At 48.5% G+C, this 18,002-nt stretch overlaps 1 protein-coding gene across 1 annotated transcript; it reads left to right on the top strand.

The window, feature by feature from the left end:
- The first annotated feature begins 4,983 nt into the window (after positions 1 to 4,983).
- Positions 4,984 to 13,769, top strand: PRDM13 (PR/SET domain 13). The gene is made up of 4 exons (XM_017507666.2): positions 4,984 to 5,332; positions 6,947 to 7,078; positions 7,391 to 7,511; positions 11,246 to 13,769. Exons 1-4 carry the CDS (start codon positions 5,189 to 5,191, stop codon positions 12,970 to 12,972), a joined length of 2,124 nt encoding a protein of 707 aa, XP_017363155.1. The 5' UTR covers positions 4,984 to 5,188; the 3' UTR covers positions 12,973 to 13,769.
- Positions 13,770 to 18,002: the final 4,233 nt, after the last annotated feature.

Below are 18,002 nucleotides of genomic sequence, written 5' to 3'. Positions count from 1 at the left end.
AAAAAAAAAAAAAAAAAAGCCGAGTGTGGTGGCTCACACCTATAGTCCCAGCTACTCTGGAGGCTGAGATGGGAGGATTACTTTAGCCCAGGTGGTCGAGGCTGCAGTGAACCATGATGGAGGCCCCAGTGAGCCATGATTACTCCACTGCCCTCCAGCCTGGGTGACAGAGTAGGGGGTTGGAGGAGGCTTCAGCTCAGAAACTCAGCAGTCACTTCCAGGTGGAGATTTACCACACCATATACCTACACATAGTCTGAATTATATAAATACGTATTCTGCTTGTGTTTAACGTAGTGTGTGTATACTTTACACACACACACATTCATATGTCAGAAAATACTTTTGTTGATTTGAGTGTGAAGTCTTCAACATACAAAAAAAAGAGAGGTATTTTTGTTTCTTTTGTGACTTTTCCTTTCTCTAATTCGAGTACCAAATTGTTCTTATTATTGCTCCAAGAGAGGATATGTTGTTTAGGGTGAGTGTGAGAGGGCAGAGATAAAAAGAAATGAATCCAGGCTCTTCAAGGAAAAGAAAAAAAAGAGGTGGGGGGAACAGTCTGGGAATCTCAAGAACATCTTTATTTCGCCTTTTAACTCTCCGCCTTTCTGATTAAAGAGTTCAGACCTGCTCCCCCGCCCGCGTTCAATTATTCCCCAGCATCTTTTCTCAGAAGCTGTCACCACCACTTGCGGAACCGCAGCCCCATCATGAGCCATTAGCCGGGTTGTTTCCCGTTTCGCTTTCCTTTCCTCAGTTTCTCCGTGCAATCTTTATAAATCTCCCCTGGAGGAGGAGTGTCCGAGCGGGTGGAAGTCTGAACACAATGCAACCTGAGAATTTCTGTCACTTTCTGCATATGCTCCTAAGTGCTTTAATCCCAATTAGGGGCGGCTGACACACGGTCCTATTCATTCCCATCAGCCCTTGAATACATTTGCCTAGAAATGAACTTCACAAATAGAGGCGCTCCTAAATGTGCCCAACAGCAAGGAAAATCGAATTGAGTGCGGGCTCATTCGGCAGCGGCCGGCAGAGAAGCGCTGAATGTGGAGGTGCCCCGAGACATTGCAATTCAGCAACACGCTCGCTGACTTTTCTTTGCACCATGTCAACCGAAAGAACTAAGAAATAAGTTGGAGAACTCCGGTTAAAAGGCAACTTGAGAGGGATTCTGAATACTTTATTGAGCTGTTTCCAACGAAGGACTTAAAAACAACAAAAAAGGCACCACAAAACCCACCAGCGGCGTCCGGGCTGCGTCCTGGCTGCCACTGTGGAGCCTCCCGGCCGCCGCGCATCCACCGGCCACGCAATTAAGGGAAAAATGGCTTCATCGCCGGCGTGTCATCTGGTGGTGTTCCCAGAGCCCGTCGCCGCCGCCCTATTCAAACCCGGCCTTAATGTCCCACCCGCGCCTCGGGGGCTGCGCAGCTGGTCCGAGCTGACCCGTCCGCCCGGCCAGCGCGGACACCCTCGGGGGGTGCAGCCCAGGCCACCTCAGGCCAAAATTCAGCTACTGAACGCGGGGCCTGCAGGCCTCTCTCTGCTTTCCCCAATCTCCTTCGCCTCGGGTCTCCGATCTCCTGGCGGCTCTCTGCATCCCCGGGTTCAGGACTTCGCTGGTCTCAGTTTCGGATTCCACGCCGACCCGGGAGGGAGGGGTGTTTGATGAGTCACTAGCACCAGGGTCTCCAAGGCTGAGCCCCGCCCCTCGGGACAGTTAACTCGGTCACCGTGGGGACCTGAAACTCAAGGCCTTTGAGCGACCGTGGCGTGCAGCCCCGGAGAAGTGTGCTCTGATAGAAGCCGCTCGTTTCAGCCCCAAAGTCTTTAGGGGCTCCTTTCCTCTAGGCGGAGCCGAGTCAGATCACACGTGCTCGGCGCAGGCAGCATTCCCAGCTCTGCTTTCAGCCGCGACCATAAGCCGGGCGGGGCCTCCCCCTAAAGCTGCGAGGTCCGAAAGCTGCGGGCCGGTGGACCTTAGCTCCCAGCAGCCTGCCCCTCGGAGGGCCGGCGGCTGCACGTGAGCATTCCAGCCTGGTTGGGGCAACCTGTTACCGGGGTGGGAGACTCGCCCAAGCGGTTCCACGGTGTGCAGGGAGCAGGACCGCCCCTAAACCGCCTTTCCCTGCACCTTGGTGTAGAAGGGATTTCGCTTTAACGGGGCTTCTGGACACCCATTTTAAGTCGGGGGTGGGGAGGAAGCCGAGTGGAATGTTTTGATTGAGTCTCAACATTGTCTTTGAATAAGGCTGAGACCATGTAATTAATGTGTCTTTTTAATAAGGGACAATACGGCCGTTCAAGCTATTTAATTTCATTTAATTTTCCATCCCATTTGCTGCACAGCCCGCTTTTACTTTTAACACCCAGCCTTTCATGGCCCATCTTGCTCCACTGGGCACATTAGATTGGTTTCACCCTTGCTTTTAAGGGGAGGAAAAATAAAAGAAAATGTGTTCCTTTTCTCCTTTGTGGACAATTTATTTCACTTGGGGAACTTCAACTCTGAGCCACAGGACAGAATAAAACTCGGCGAGCTGGTGTGAATGCCTCTGGCGCAGTCTCTTTCTTCTCGCGGGGCTGGGAACCAGCCACAATTGGCTATATTAATAAATAACTTTCCTCACAGTCGGCCTTTACATGGTCCTATTGATAAAATTGTTCGCGTGTCGTTCACGCTTTTTCACTCATTAAGGAGTGCCGGGGAGGCGCCCCGAACCCAGGCCCCGCGCTCGCCCCTTCCCGCTTGCAGTGCTGGTAATTTAAACTGGGTGTCATCCCGGAGTCGCCAGGCCAGAGGTTAGAGGGACATGTTCATGGCTTAAATTTATTGCCCTCCACTCTTCGGAGCAGCTTCCTCTCCTCCTCCCCTCCCCCGGCTTTTGCCATTCATGGGCCGCTGGATCAAAGGATCCCTCTCCTCCGTCGAGGGCAGCCTTCGAAGCCCTCAGAGGCGCAATCATAGGCTTCCGAGGAAAAATCAGTGGCAGCTCCCTCAGAAAGTGCACGATGTGGCTGCAAGGTCCCAGAGGCCACAGTGTGTGGCCCTCCAGACCTTTCAAGCGGCTCTTCTTTGCCTCGGCAGCCATGTATACACAGGCCCTGGAGTTGGCCAGAGGCCGCCCGCCCTTGTGTCCTCCCACGGTCCGACTTGAGATGGTTAGACTTGAGACCTTTGACCTGGCACTGTTTCTCCCATTAGGCAAACAACAAGTTTTGGAGCTTCCAGAATGCACTCACTCTAAAGATCGTTGTTACACACCTAAGTGAATCGCGGAGAGGGAGCCAAGGGTCAGTTTGTACCCATCATTCCCATTTTACAGACTAGGAGGCTGAGGCTCCGAAGCAATCCACTAAAGGTTCCCCGAGTCTTAAGTGGGAGAGCACAGGGTGAATGATCCCGAGTGTTCCGGCCCTGTCCAGTGTGTTGAACATAGGTTTCGAGTGAGGGACACCACACGGAGCTTGAGGACCCTGCTCAAATAAACTGCTGAGTTGCAGATGTCGCCACCTTGCGTCCTGCCACCTTCTGCCAGCTAACCACAATCACTCCAGCTGACTTTCAGCCGGCAAAGCCTGGAGGAGAAGCTAGCGTGGCCGCTGCTCAAGGCACTCCTCCCTTTTGTGCAGTGATTGGGCCTCTGGCGCTAGGCTTGGAAATACACCACCACTCAGGCCTCTCCCGGAAAAACTGCATCGGGCTCGGGTGCTGGCTGCATAGAATTCAGGGAGCTAAGCCCATAACTAGCAGCACGCGGCAGGTGCTCGCAGGAGTCACAAATACCTGGTGAACTTGATTACTCGTCTACTATTTATGAAAATAAATGTCCTCATGCCAATTGGAGGCTTCCCTAAAAGAAAACGGGGAGCTCTTCGGTTTAACTCTTAAGTACAAAGTCTTGTTAGTTCACAAAGTCGGTGTAAGCGAGAGTTGTCCCAAACGCCCACCTCGCCCCTCTTCTCCACAGCCTTTAACAGATTGCATGATTTTTTGTTTTTGTTTATTCTCTCTCTCTCTCTGCTGTGTGTGTGTGTGCGTGTGTGTGTGTGTGTGTGTGTGTGTGTATGTCTGTTTAAATAGAAAAGTCCAGGATGTTGGTTCTAGGGGAGTTAGTCCAAGGACCTCTTCCAGGGGATGTGATTAATAACCCACTGGTAGAACTTCTTCCTCTTCAGCCCTGGGCCGCGGACAGGGGCGCAGGATCCTCTTTCGAAACTGTTGGTTCTGGGGCCATTTCCCATTCTCCAGAGAAAGTGCAGGCTCAGGGTGCGCCGCAGAAAAGTGATGTACAGTTGACCTCCCTTCTCGTCTTCGTCTGGAGGCTTCATCATATTTGGGGACGCAATGGGACAGAGGTGACAATTAAAGTGGTCCTAAATAGACGACTGGCCTGAACCCAATACCCTGAAATGGTAATATGGTCATTATTTAAAAAGTGTAGGTATTTTCTGGTGTTTTCCCATCAAGTACCTGCCTAATTTCTGTATGGCACACGCCAGAAATCAATAGAAGTTAACAAGTCCTCCAAACAGTCTCCATCTCTTTGTTTAATCTCCTTTACAATAAAGCCAAGGGGAGAGAATTAAAAATCTTTGAAGTAGACCAAGGCTCAAAGGAATCAGCCAAGTAGACTTAAAGTAGTCACTTATTTCCCAAAACTGGTTTGTCGGGGAACAATAAAAGGAAGTAAAATTTATGGAGAAATTATACAGTGGATTTGTCACTTAAAATATCGTAACTGTCTCGAGGACAATACCCCATGCTGAGGATTAATGGTCCCGCCGGACCTTTGATTCACCAGTGCCTTTTCTTCGCCCTTGACAAATTGGATTTTTAGGAATGGGAAGGTCGCCTGGACCATTGTGTGCTAGCCATTCAGAGGCCTCGATTATGCAGGGGGCTGAGGGAACCACTCCATGTGACCCTCTCGGGTGGGACTCTGCAGCTGCTTCGCAGCGCAACTCTCTCACCAAACTCCGCGCCCTTGCGCTCGCGGTGCCAAAAGCCTCCCGCCCAGATTGAAAAGGCTCAGTGCATGCCCGTCCGCGTCACTCCGCGGGCGGAGATCGCACGTCGGGGCGCGGCTCCCTGGCTACTGCGCAGCTCCAGCTCTGTCACTCGCGCCCTTCTGAGGACCTGGCCCACCCGAGCGCCTGCCTGGGGGCGGCGGCTGCAACAATGCATGCAACCGCCCGACCTCTAGCCACCAGCGTGAGTGCCGACTGCTGCATCCCGGCCGGCTTGCGCCTCGGACCAGTACCTGGTACCTTCAAGCTGGGCAAGTACCTGTCAGACCGCAGGGAGCCCGGTCCCAAGAAAAAGGTATTGGCCATTCAGACCTCTGCCCTCTGCGGTTCGCCTCAATCCCCTGACCCGGGAAAGGGGTAGAGAGAAGAAACGGAGAAAGAGAGTGATTGAGTCGTTACCTGCTAATTCTGCCGGGTGGAAGGGAACTCCTATTATTCTGAGCAAGTAGTCTCTTTAACTGTGAGAGCTGGAAGGGGTCGGACTGAGAGGATAGAATATGGCAGAGAGGGGACAGCTCTGGGTGGGGTGCACTGAACGCTGTAGGTGCTGGGACCATTCGCAGCTTGCGTTTCCTTCTGCACTCTCGCGTCTCCTCAGTCAGATTGGAAGCCCACCCCACCACACCCTGTCCGCAGCTCTCTCTGCAAAAGCACCCTCTTTCTGTGGGCGCAGGGCATCGAGAACCTTTCTTCCCTTCTGCCCTTCAATATGTTAATTTGAGGCCTAATTTCACTTTAAAATAATTTAATCCGGTTTTTTTTTTCCCGGAAAAAAGAATCTTTGGGAGGCTCTCAGTTCCTAGAACCTCCCCAGATATTTTTTTCCCTTGCTCATGTCGGCTTGTGGGTTTGGGGCATACGGAGAGAGCATGAGCAAGGTGCTGGCTCTGACGCGGGCTCAGAGGGCGAAGGGTGGTCATCCGCGCCGGGCACAGGGTCAGAGCTCCTGCAGCGGGGCTCTGAGAGTCCAAAGTCCCAACCGGGGGGCTCCCGGGCCAAACCACCAGCCTTGACTCCCCAACCCTCAACACCGTCGCGACCCCTGACAAGAGAGACTTAAAGGCACCCGCTCGCTTTGGGGGAGGGGTGGTCCCAGCAGCCAAAGGTCAGCAAACAGAGACCAGGAAATGAAGGCAGAAGCTGGGGCAGAAGGGAGGACCTTGACTTCCTTGGCTTTAGCTTGCTTTGCTTGGAGCTTTCTAGTAAGAAATAGCTCCGGTGTCCAGCCAGCGGGACTTGCAACTCGCTCCTCCTGCAATCACACTACTCACCACAGCCTAAAGCAGGGCTTGGTGCCCACCGCGTATTCCTCTTTAACGAGTTTTAATTGCTTTTAAATGGCCTGCCAGCTGCGGGCAAGCTTTTCCCCTGCTTGCGCTTTATTCTGAGACATTCGCTACAGGGCTCACAGGCACCTAGGTGGGGTGCACACAGAATAAAGGAGGCATGAGATAATTTTTTTTTTTTTTTTGCTTGTTTGTTTGTTTGTTTGTTTGTTTGTCCAAGGGACGCTCTGGGCCCTATTTAGAAACGTCTCTGCCCTGGTGTGTTAGGGCCTCTCTCCGGACTGCAAGTGAGAGAGCTGGGGTAGTGAGGGTGTGGGGGACAACTTTGTACGAGAGGTGCCTAAGCAGGCAGGGAAGATGTTCTCAACACCCCTCCCACCTCCCCGTGTTGCCAAGGTGGGGTGCAGGAAAGTGGGGGTACTGTTAGCATAGGTAGACTTCACTCTTCTCCCTTCCCCAAGCAAAGTCCTAAGGAATTCTCCTCCTCCCAGTGGCCCATAGTGGTCTGACTAAACCAAAACCAACCACTTTGCTGTGTTGGGTGGGGGTAGAGGATAAACTTTCCGTCTGGGTTGTGGGCCTGGCCACGGTGCGGGGGAGAACGACCACTGCTTGTGTTGCAGGTGCGCATGGTGAGAGGGGAGCTGGTGGACGAGTCGGGGGGCTCCCCTCTGGAGTGGATAGGGTTAATCCGGGCAGCCAGAAACTCCCAGGAACAGACTCTGGAAGCTATTGCAGACTTACCCGGAGGACAGGTACTATGGGCTTCTCCCCACACCCCCCACACCCCACCGCCAATTGAATCTACCTAATTGTCCCTGCGGTGGCTAAAAATAGTAATAGCAAAGTGCTTTAGCTAGACGTCTCATTTAAAAGTCTCGACAACCCTATAAGGTAGATACTATTGTTTTCCTGTCGAAGGATGAGGGAAGTGAAGTTCAGAGAGCTCCAGTAGCTTCTCCAGGGTCACACAGCATCAGAGTTGGGATTTGAACCTTTCTTCTCAGTTGCTTTTTGACCAATTACCCAGGAAATGACAGAAAATTGTCCTATTCCTTGCATCCCAGATCTTCTACCGAGCATTGCGAGACGTCCAGCCAGGGGAGGAGCTGACAGTGTGGTATTCTAACTCCTTGGCTCAGTGGTTCGACATCCCCACGACAGCAACTCCGACTCACGATGAGAAAGGTACCCACACTGAAAGCTTGGATGGGGAGAGTCTAGCCCTTCTCCTCCTGTCTTGAAGCGAGTCCCTAGACCTGAAGGACCTTTAGCTCGACCTACGTAAAACAGAATTCATGTTCCTTGTATTTCAAGGCAAAAAGGAGAGGTCACCACTACCTCCTTAAAATCAATCATAAATGGTAACAATGATAGTAGTAATCTGGCTCTTAAAGGCAGGGGAAAAAGTAGGTTTTATGAATTTAATGGGGCCAGGCTTTTTCTGTTGCATATTCAAAGAGACAATTATTTACTCAATTAAAAATGAAAAAATTAGGCGTGGTAGCTGCTCACTCTTGTAATCCCAGCACTTTGGGAGGCCAGGTAGGAGGATCACTTGAGGCTAGAAGTTCAAGACCAGCCTGGGCAACACAGTGAGTCCTCTGTCTCTACAAAAAATAATTAGCCAGGTGTAGTGGTGCATGCCGATAGTCTTAGCTACACAGGAGGCTGAGGCAAGAGGATCACTTGAGCCCAGGAGGTCGAGGCTCCAGTAAGTTGTAATGTTACCACTGCATGCCAGCCTGGGTGACAAGTGAGACCCTGTCTCAAAAAAAAAAAAAAAAAAGAAAAAAAAAAAAAAAAAGGAGCCTTAAGCTGTTGTTACAGTAATTACATGATGAGCTCCACAGAGTATACTCAAACCTGGAATGCTTTTACAAAGTGTAAGGACATTTCTTCTCCACTGGCTTTCCAGGAGGGCAATGCATTTCTACTGCATTTAGAAGTATTACGGTACTTACAGCTGGTCAGTTGGCAGGTACTGAGATCCTTCCATTTAAGTGGTATTTATTCATTTCCCCCTGCCTACTTAACTTGAATCTGGGATGTATCCCAGTTTCTTCTCAGATTTATTTGATTCCTTCCAAAGCCAAGAGCGGATTTATGCAAATTAAGGTGCAGTAACTAAACAGAAAAACATTTTTAAACCTTCCCTTGAACACAAGAACACTTCCTGTGGAAAGAAGTCTAGGAGGTGCTAGAATAGTTAAGGTCTTGGAGACTTCATTTCCATACATAAAGCTACCATGGCTTTTTTTCCTTGCCAATTGTCTGTAATTTCACCTAAAGACACATTATTTTTTAACACAAAAAAAGAATGCTGTGAATTATTTTAACATGCTCTTTTCCTGAATTGTCTGCTCAGTCACAAACCTTTAGAAATAGGTTTAGAGAAATACAAATATGTGAATTAGGAAACACTTTATGAATAAGATGATGAAGTTTATTCAGAACTAAGGGTCACTTTAACATATCACCACCTTCTGTAAGTTAATTCTATTCATTTTGTATGTGTAACATTCAAATTATCCTAAATAGTTTGTTCCTTGCATCACATTATATAAATTCTCTTGTCAACTTCTTCCAGTAAAAAGAGAAGTATAATAAAAGCCGCATAGTGGAGAACTCTCAAATCTGCCACTATAAAATTTGGAGGGCCACTCACCTTTAGGAGCCAGCCATTTCTGCACAGAATACCCTTTCTTAGGTACTCCCAAATAGTACAAAAGCAACTGGAATAGTGGTCCTTGTGTTTTCCTTTCAGCCAATTGAGCTTATAAACATTACTTATAAACATTATATGGTAACAGATGTCAAAATAAACACCATTTTTTTTTCTTTTCTGGAGGTGAGAAGGCATGGGTGACTGTGAACCCTGACTTCCCCAGCTTGGAGAAGTTTGAACTCTTGATCACCTTAGAGTTACATGAAAAGGAGGCAGTCACTTGTGAAATGTGTTTCATACTCTTGGCATGATTTGAATCCCAGTCTGGAGAACATGTCAGTTGCTTAGGATAACTGAAAAAACTATATATTAAACATATGTTGCTTAAAGATTGGAAAGACGAAGAAATGATTAGGGATGGCTGCTATTCTCCCAGTACTAGCTACTTCAGTCGGTTTCAATTTCATACTAAGATGGAGGAAAATCTTGCCCCTTCATTTTAAGAAAAAAGCTTATGTGGCTTTGCATTGAGCTGAGTCATTCTGCAGCAGACTCTGGAAACTCCCTCTTTCAAAAGAGGTAAATGAGAAAGAGAAAGGCTCTGAACTTGGAAGGAAGGTTATTTAAGACAACATACCCACCAAGAGAACCCAGGAGGTCTATTCTCTCTCTCTCTCTTTTTTTTTTAAGATTTATTTTACATGAATGTTCAGTATAAAGTAACATAACATTGAAATGGTTTTATTTAAGTCTTCAATAAACAATTAGGATAGTGTCTGATAGGCACATACTCCTCTCCCCATTTTTCTTTCTGCTCTCCTTGGACTCAGTTGGAATACAGTGCTTATCACTTGAGTTTTCACAGGTATTATGGGGTGGGGGTGGGGAGCTATTTGTGTTATGTAAACTGAGAAGTTAATATACATAAAAGGAAGAAGATCTGGAATTTTTCCCTATTGTTATTTCTATATTAATATTTCAGAAAGTTGAGCTGCTTGTATATGTGAAGGGAGAATTTAACTTTCCTGTTAAATTTTATGAGACTGATGTATATTTTGGATAATTCCTTGCAGTTCAACTAATTTCTTCCTCACAGTCATCTTTCCCTTCAGTATATCAATCAACCATATTTTAAAAGAATCCCAACTGCAAGATAATTTCTCTCCGCAGCGACTCTTTTAAGTGGAAATTAACTTCAGCATGTGATCAGAATGTCTCATATATGTGTCTCTTGATTGTGTTCACAAACTCTGGCAAAATTAAAAAACGAACGTTAATACTACTAAACACAAAAAAAGATTTGACACCAAACACGTATATAGTGCCTGGTACAGAATTATTAAAAGCAAAGTATCTATATTTATCGATCTATATAATTTATATTTATTCATATAAAAAAACTAATATGTTTTCTCCAAAGACTTTACTACGCTTGGATTTGTGCAGCTATCTATGAGTTGATTACCAAATGGCAGCCAGGACAAGACAATGCAACATCATCCTTCTTAGATTATCATCATCGTTTTTAAAGTATCAGGGCATAAGATTTTTTTCTTTTCTCCCAGCAAATTAAATGGGGTTAAAGAGGAAATAAAAATAACAATAATTCTGAAGAATGGCAAATCATAGTCCCTATGTGGTCCTTCAGTTGGTCACGCTCCAGGAAAACCTCAGGCGAAGTGTTTAAGGCTGGAAGGGGGTGAAATGGGTGGGGAGGGGACACAAAAGACATTGTTCTATGAAAAGGAATGATTACATATGGCCTATACATACAGGATATTGTCTCGCCTGGTAATGAGGCGCTCACGACCATTAGATTGGTCTTTGTTCAGTTTATCCAAACTCCTTGACATACGCCACCTATTCTGCAAACGCCAACAGATGGGCCCAGGCACGGCACAGCCTCAACACTTGATTTAAAGCAACAGCTGCTCTTTGCTCTTACCCGGCCAGCCTGCCTGAGTGCTGCCCTTCCAAAGATTTCACTTGGATGGCCCGGAGGAAGTCTTCGTTGGAAAGGCACCGGTCACCTTTCTTGGCCTCTGAGTAGTTCCAGAGGATGGAGACAGTGATAAGAGTTAGCAATTTGGGGCTTTTCGGGGTCCTTGATACAGTGGGGCTACAGAACTCACATTTCGCCCTATCCCCATACCGCTGGTCCAAACTTGGGCTTTGCCTTGGGTGCACTGGAGCTCTCTTTCTGTCTCGCTGGTTCACCTCTCACCGGGTCGTTTTTCCATTCTTTCTTACCCAGGGGAGGAGCGCTACATCTGCTGGTACTGCTGGAGGACGTTTAGATACCCCAACAGCCTTAAGGCACACCTGCGTTTTCACTGCGTGTTTAGCGGCGGCGGAGGCGGCGCCTTCTTGCACCACGAACAAGCGGCTCGCCAAGGCGCTATCCCGGCGGCTGATGGCCTCCGCCTCTCCCCGAAACCCTCGGCGCCCGATTTCGCCGCACCTTCCCAGGCAGGAACTTTGCGACCCCACCCCCAGGGCCCGCCACCAGCTCAGGCCTGCGGGGCGCGGGAGGGCATCAAGCGCGAGGCCTCTTCCGCGCCCTCGGCCACCTCGCCGACCCCAGGCAAGTGGGGGCAGCCCAAGAAGGGCAAGGAACAGCTGGACCGTGCCCTGGACATGAGCTGGGCAGCCCGAGGACAAGGCCACTTCCTCGGCATCGTGGGCGGCTCCTCGGCTGGGGTCGGCAGCCTGGCCTTCTACCCCGGGGTGCGCTCCGCTTTCAAGCCCGCGGGCTTAGCGAGGGCGTCGGCGGCCGCTCACGGCGACCCCTACCGGGAGGAGAGCGGCAGCAAGCAGGGGAACGGCCTTGCCTTGGGCAGGCTGCTGGGCGGGGGCCGGGCAGGCGGGCGCCCCGGGAACGGGGAGAACTCGGCGGGGAGCGGCGCAGGCCACCACCTTCACCACCATGCGCACCACCACCACCATCCCAAGTGCCTACTCGCGGGGGACCCGCCGCCGCCCCCGCCGCCTGGCCTGCCATACTCTGGGGCCCTGCGCGGCTTCCCTCTGCTCTCGCTCCCCCCGGAAGAGGCGTCCGCTTTCAAGCACGTGGAGCGCGCTCCGCCAGCCGCCTCCGCGCTGCCAGGAGCGCGATACGCGCAGCCGACCCCTGCGCCCGGGCTGCCCCTCGAGCGCTGCGCGCTGCCGCCCCTCGACACGGGCGGGCTCAAGGCTTATCCCGGTGGTGAGTGCAGCCACCTGCCCGCCGTCATGCCGGCCTTTACAGTCTACAACGGGGAGCTCCTGTACGGCTCACCGGCCACCACCGCTTATTACCCGCTCAAATTGCACTTCGGCGGGCTGCTGAAGTATCCCGAGTCCCTCTCCTACTTCAGCGGGCCCGCAGCGGCCGCCTTAAGCCCCGCCGAGCTAGGCTCCCTGGCTAGCATCGACCGAGAGATCGCCATGCACAATCAGCAGCTGTCCGAGATGGCGGCGGGGAAGGGTCGCGGACGCCTGGACTCGGGGACGCTGCCACCAGCCGTCCTGGCGGCGGGCGGCACTGGGGGCAGCGGCAGCGGAGGCAGCGGCGCAGGCAAGCCCAAGACCGGCCACCTGTGCCTCTACTGCGGCAAGCTGTACTCGCGCAAGTACGGGCTCAAGATCCACATGCGGACACACACGGGCTACAAGCCACTAAAGTGCAAAGTCTGTCTGCGGCCCTTCGGCGACCCCAGCAATCTCAACAAGCACATCCGGCTGCACGCCGAGGGCAACACGCCCTACCGCTGCGAGTTCTGCGGCAAGGTACTTGTGCGCCGCCGGGACCTTGAGCGACACGTCAAGTCCCGCCACCCCGGCCAGAGTCTGCTCGCGAAGGCGGGCGACGGCCCGGGTCCCGAGCCCGGCTATCCCCCGGAGCCTAGGGATCCCAAGAGCGACGACAGTGACGTGGATGTCTGCTACACAGACGACCAGAGCGACCCCGAGGCTGGGGGCGGCGGCGAGCGCGACTTGTAACGAGTCTTCCCGGGCAGGGGCGCTCTAGGGCCGAGCTGAGTCGAGGGTCTATTCTCGGAGAAGAGGAACTCCTGGTGGTGGGAAGAGGGACCCAATGGACAAAACCTTTTTTATTTTTGAGAGGGCGCCAGATTTAGAACCGTGAGAGGTCCCAGGTCTGGTGCTGAAACTCAGAGCAACAGTTCAGAGGTGGGGTAAATCCGCCCACCTGGACAGCTTGAGGGCGACAAGTACCTCCTCACCCCGGGCCGCTGGACTTCTTGGATGGGCTCACCCTGAATCGGCCAGGCGGTCTGCGCTTGGTGGTCAGGACCACATCAATGTGAACGTCACAGCGCCCTCGAGGGCGCAGATTTTAATTGCCACGTATTTTTAAGCTGTACTTTTCTGTGGAGGAAATTGTGCCTTTTGAAACGACGTTTTGTGTGTATTTTACATTAGCATTTCATTGCATAGGCAAAACACTAGTCACAATTGGGTAGATGTGACATTCGAACACTGGTTTCCATTTTATCTATTCTCATGTCAAAGACTATACCTTGCCCCATTGAATATGTAGTGGTAGCAGGTGTACAAATTGGTCAAGTTGCAATTATTTATGAGAGAATAATGAAAAATGTGAAATATCTAAAGCATGAATCTAAGAGCACGCAATATATAATTTTAAAGAAAATATTCTATTTGGTAGAATACAAATGTGGTGTGTGTTGTTTTATAATGACCCTGTACAGTGGATATAGTATTTTGGTTTTGGTTCCAAATTGTGCAATCTTTAAGAAAAATAAAGATACAAACGAAAGTTTGTTCACTTAGTGATTTCAACAGATATTTTAAAGAAGTAGTTTAATCTGAAAACAATTTCCGAGTAGACTCCATAATAAATACATAATTGGAGACTTGAATGCTTTGATTATTCATAAAATAGTGTCAAGCAGTGTTGTATTATAACACGGAAATATACCATTTCAATATGTGCATTTCACAGGCTCCCAATCAGCAGGCAAAACAATTATTTTCTAAAACCATTGTTAATCATGCTAAGTGTTTTCATGTTTACTGAAAGAAGCTCATGACCTTCAAGAAGAAAAACCTCACATATTGTCAAAAAAATTATGGAACTGTAGAATCACTATTTTTTGTTGTGTTCCCTTTTGGCGGAACTTTCCTTGGGAAGCAGAAAAGGAAACTTGCTCAGTGTCTTTTATGATTCATATATTTTATTATTAATTCAACAAATACTAAAGGAGAGTCTGTTTTGTTGGAAATGCTGATCTATTTGCTTTACTTGTAAGTTTCTTTTTTCCATGTACTTCTTTCCATGGACTTCTGCTGTCAATATTGGTCCCATTTTACAGAAAAGAAAACATACTCTTTAAGGTCACTGAGAGACACAAAATTAGAACAACAAAATTAGAAGCAATGACTATATTTACTGGTTTTAAAAATTAATGCTAGCTAATGAGCAGATATCATAAAGAATATCATTTTGTTGACTAGAATTGCAAAGCACCCATCTTCCTCCCCATGTACACTCTGGGGAGGAGTTCTGCGGAGGATCAGTTAACCCCTCAGCTAAGGGCAGGTACCCGAAGAGCCCATGTCTGTAGCACTTTTCAGACGTCAGTTTGAAGATTCTGGTGAGTCACCCAAGGGTCTGGATGTGACTCTGATAATTTAACTCAGTTTAAAATGCCTTTTATTTCCTGAATCCTGTATGACTTGCAAGTCTCCACCTTGTCTTCCTGTTGGCAACACTGCCTCAGTCACAGGGTGGCTGGCAGGAACATTTTCTGGTACATCATAGCAGGAGGCATGGATGGGGAGGGCATCTGATTTCTACTGGTGGTGATCTGCAAGATTTCTTCTGTGAGAAAACTTATACTAGGGATTATAGGTTTTTAGTGTCAGCTGACCAGAAAATGTTTTGCTTTATAAAAGAAAGCTAACAGAAAAAAAAGTATCAACAGGTAATTATGGTGACAAAGATAACTACCATTTATCGAGGACCTATACTGTGCCAGGTTCTTATGCTGCTTGCAGTTTTTTCCTTCCCATGGGGAGGAGGACCATTGGCTTGCCCCACCAGGTTCAGGGATGGCCTCCTTACACAGAACTAGAAGTGAACTCAAGCATCTGCCTGGTAAATTGACTCCAGGAGTGCAGAGCTTCCTATTGCCTGTTTAGTATTGTGGTCCTGCCCTTTGAAGCAATTATTGCTTGAAACCAAACCCACCACTATTGAAGAGTATTGGAAATGCTTTTCTGAAATAGGAGCATGTGGGTTCTCAAGAAAAGTGACAAAGGCTGCCTAGATTTGAAACATGCGAAATGTTATTTATCAGCTATGATGGTATTGCTCCCTTCTCCTGTTTTCCGGCTCAGCACCAACTCCTGTAACTCCTGAAACTAGCTAGTAAAAATAAATTAAAAATAAGCCGGGGGCAGTGGCTCATGTCTGTAGTCTCAGCTACTCAGGAGGCTGAGGCAGAAGGCTTGCTTTCTGTTATTCTTGCTTATTCTTGAATAAGCCCAGTTATTCAAGGCTGTGGTGTGCTATGGTCATGCCTATGAGTAACCATGGCACTCCAGCATGAGCAACATAGTGAGACCCCATCTCAAAAACAAAACAAAACAAAAAATCCTAAAATTAGTTTGGTCAAAGGATATACATTTAGAATTTTAAAAAACAAAGGACCCAATATTCTGTTTTCCTTTTGTGAATTTATATCTTCTAGACATTGTTAAAATAGATTCCAATATGAAAAAATGGAACAGCCTCTTAATCAAGTCATGTGTAATTCTCCATAGGTTGCCTCAGATAACTCATATATCTGTTAATGTATGTGCATACTATCATACATAATGCCATTATTCATTTTAACCGCAAAGTCATATCAGTGATATACAACCAGGAACAATAATATTGTTTATTTTAATTGCTTCAGTTGAATTCCTATTTCTCAGATTATTTCTTTCAATCTCCTATCACCTTCTCTCTTCCCCCCCACCACCACCCACCATTCAACTCTTCTTATCTTGATGACCACAACTAACTTTGAGGGTTATGCTAAGTCCACGGGAAGTTTCTGGGATTCTAACTGAATACTTTACATCAAAAGTTTTTTTAAAAAAAGATAGGAGGAGTATTCATTTTCTTTAGAAGTGAAAGACTCTAGATTGTTTGGACCTAGTTAATTTGGGCATTAAACTGTTTTGTTAACCTAAATACCTCAGGCAGAGCTGGGTTCTAGTCCTGCCTCTGTCACTTACTATCTTTGCATCTTGGGCCAGTTTCTCTATTGCCTCAATTTTCTCACTTGTAAAACAGAATGAAATAAACCATAGGGTAGTTGTGAACAACAAATGAGTTAACGCAGGCCAGCAGCTTAGATCACACCTGACACATAGTGAGCTATCAAACGATATTAAAAAAAACAAAACAAAAAACAAAACAAAACAAAAAAACACCACCCAAACTCTAGCAACTCTGTGTCTTCATTTCGAAAACATCAACCTAAGGAGATAAAGGTTGACGGCCTTGTATAACATCTTTTTGCGGAACACTCCTTTTGGTTCACTTCTAGCACCCAACTTGCATCAGCTTCAGTAAATAAAGGCTTTATACGCTTTTGCTAAGGAGAAACTTCTTCAGACCTCTTCTTCACAGGCCATCTTTCCATTTTAAGCTCAAATAACGGTTCAAATGGTTCATAGCGGTAAATTGCGTGGGAAGAAGAATTCTCGTTTGTTTTCACTAATTTCTGAAAAGCTTGACTGCGCATTGAGGGATGAGCTTAAGCAGAAGCACGCAGCGGAGGTGAGAGCGCGTGCATCTCTCTTCTTGAGGCTAGCATAAGCTGCGATTCCGCGGGACTGTACTCTGGGGAAAGTATATTTAATATCCAGACTCTGAAGGAAGGACGGGAGTGGCTAGAACTGCCGTTTGGCGGAGTTGAAGGAGTAGTGGTGACTTGCTGGTGGGGTTCCAGAGCCCAGCGGGCGGTGGTTGGTTGAGCCTCGTTACTCCGAGCGCTCCCATTGGCGCATTCCTTGGAGCCCGGGTTGCTATTGGTGGCGAGTTGGCCGCGCGCGAAAGAAGCCCGGGCTCTGTGGCCGCCTCGCCGCTTGGGCGAGTGTGGCGGCGATCAGGCCGAGCCCGACGTGAGCTTGCGAGCCTCATCCTGTGGCGCGACGCTCCAAGGGCTTACAGCCTCCAGCTCCCTGGGAATAGTGGTTTCTGGGGCCTGGTTGGGGCAGAGGTTCTGGAGTCTCGCCGCGTTTAGGTGGACAGGCCAGGAGTCCTGCTGGAGAGAAGGACTCGCAGCGCCTGGCAGGAGGCGGGGGAGTTTCAGGCCGAACTGGTCCTTGTGGAAGCGGCCTGGCCCCGCTGTGGCACCCGCGCGGTGCGCTCTCGCCATCTGCCGCCTCCCCAACGGGAAGAGGGCAGAGACGCCGGTGCCGTCGGGAGGTCAGGCGTGACCCTTGGCCACCCAGGTGTGAGTTGTGAAGAGGAGGACTCAACAGACGGCGGGGCCAACGTGCTTAGTTCCAGAAGGAGCGTGGCGCTCGCTCTGGGCTCGGTGACCTCCCTACAAAAGATGAAAGGAGGGCTTCTGTCATCTGTGACCGTAGTTTAATTCAAATTAAGCCCTTATACCACAGACAACGTTAAAGCCGCTAACTTGCAAACCCTCCGAGAGTCCCTCAAAAAGGGACCGAAAGTGAGTAGACTACACGTATGCATGTAACCACTTTGAAGACACTGACTTTATTTCAAGTACATTTTAATTATTTAAATTTTAACGTTTCATGTAAATGTCTAACAAAGACGAGATCATGAGTTCATTATAGAATATAAAAGTCATAGATTAAATTTGAGTTAAACAGATTAAGAGAAATGTTTTCGAGTGAGGAAACTTAAAAATGAAATACATACCCAAACATCATGAGTGTTCTCTACTTTCTTTCTATCCATATATGTTTTTGCATAATTTGATATTGCAAGAAATAGCTACAAATACATATTTTCT

The sequence above is a fragment of the Cebus imitator genome, unplaced genomic scaffold (assembly GCF_001604975.1).
Source record: "Cebus imitator isolate Cc_AM_T3 unplaced genomic scaffold, Cebus_imitator-1.0 Scaffold382, whole genome shotgun sequence".
Lineage (NCBI taxonomy): Eukaryota > Metazoa > Chordata > Mammalia > Primates > Cebidae > Cebus > Cebus imitator.
The sequence above is the reverse complement of the archived record's forward strand: the minus strand, read 5'-3'. Positions and strand labels throughout refer to the sequence as shown.

Bases quoted from the DNA above. Each gene is read 5' to 3' on its own strand.
- PRDM13 (XM_017507666.2), top strand. From the start codon at position 5,189: ATGCATGCAACCGCCCGACCTCTAGCCACCAGCGTGAGTGCCGACTGC. The intron at 5,333-6,946 runs GTATTGGCCATT...CTTGTGTTGCAG, and splicing joins AGCCCGGTCCCAAGAAAAAG to GTGCGCATGGTGAGAGGGGA. The intron at 7,512-11,245 runs GTACCCACACTG...TTTCTTACCCAG, and splicing joins TCCGACTCACGATGAGAAAG to GGGAGGAGCGCTACATCTGC.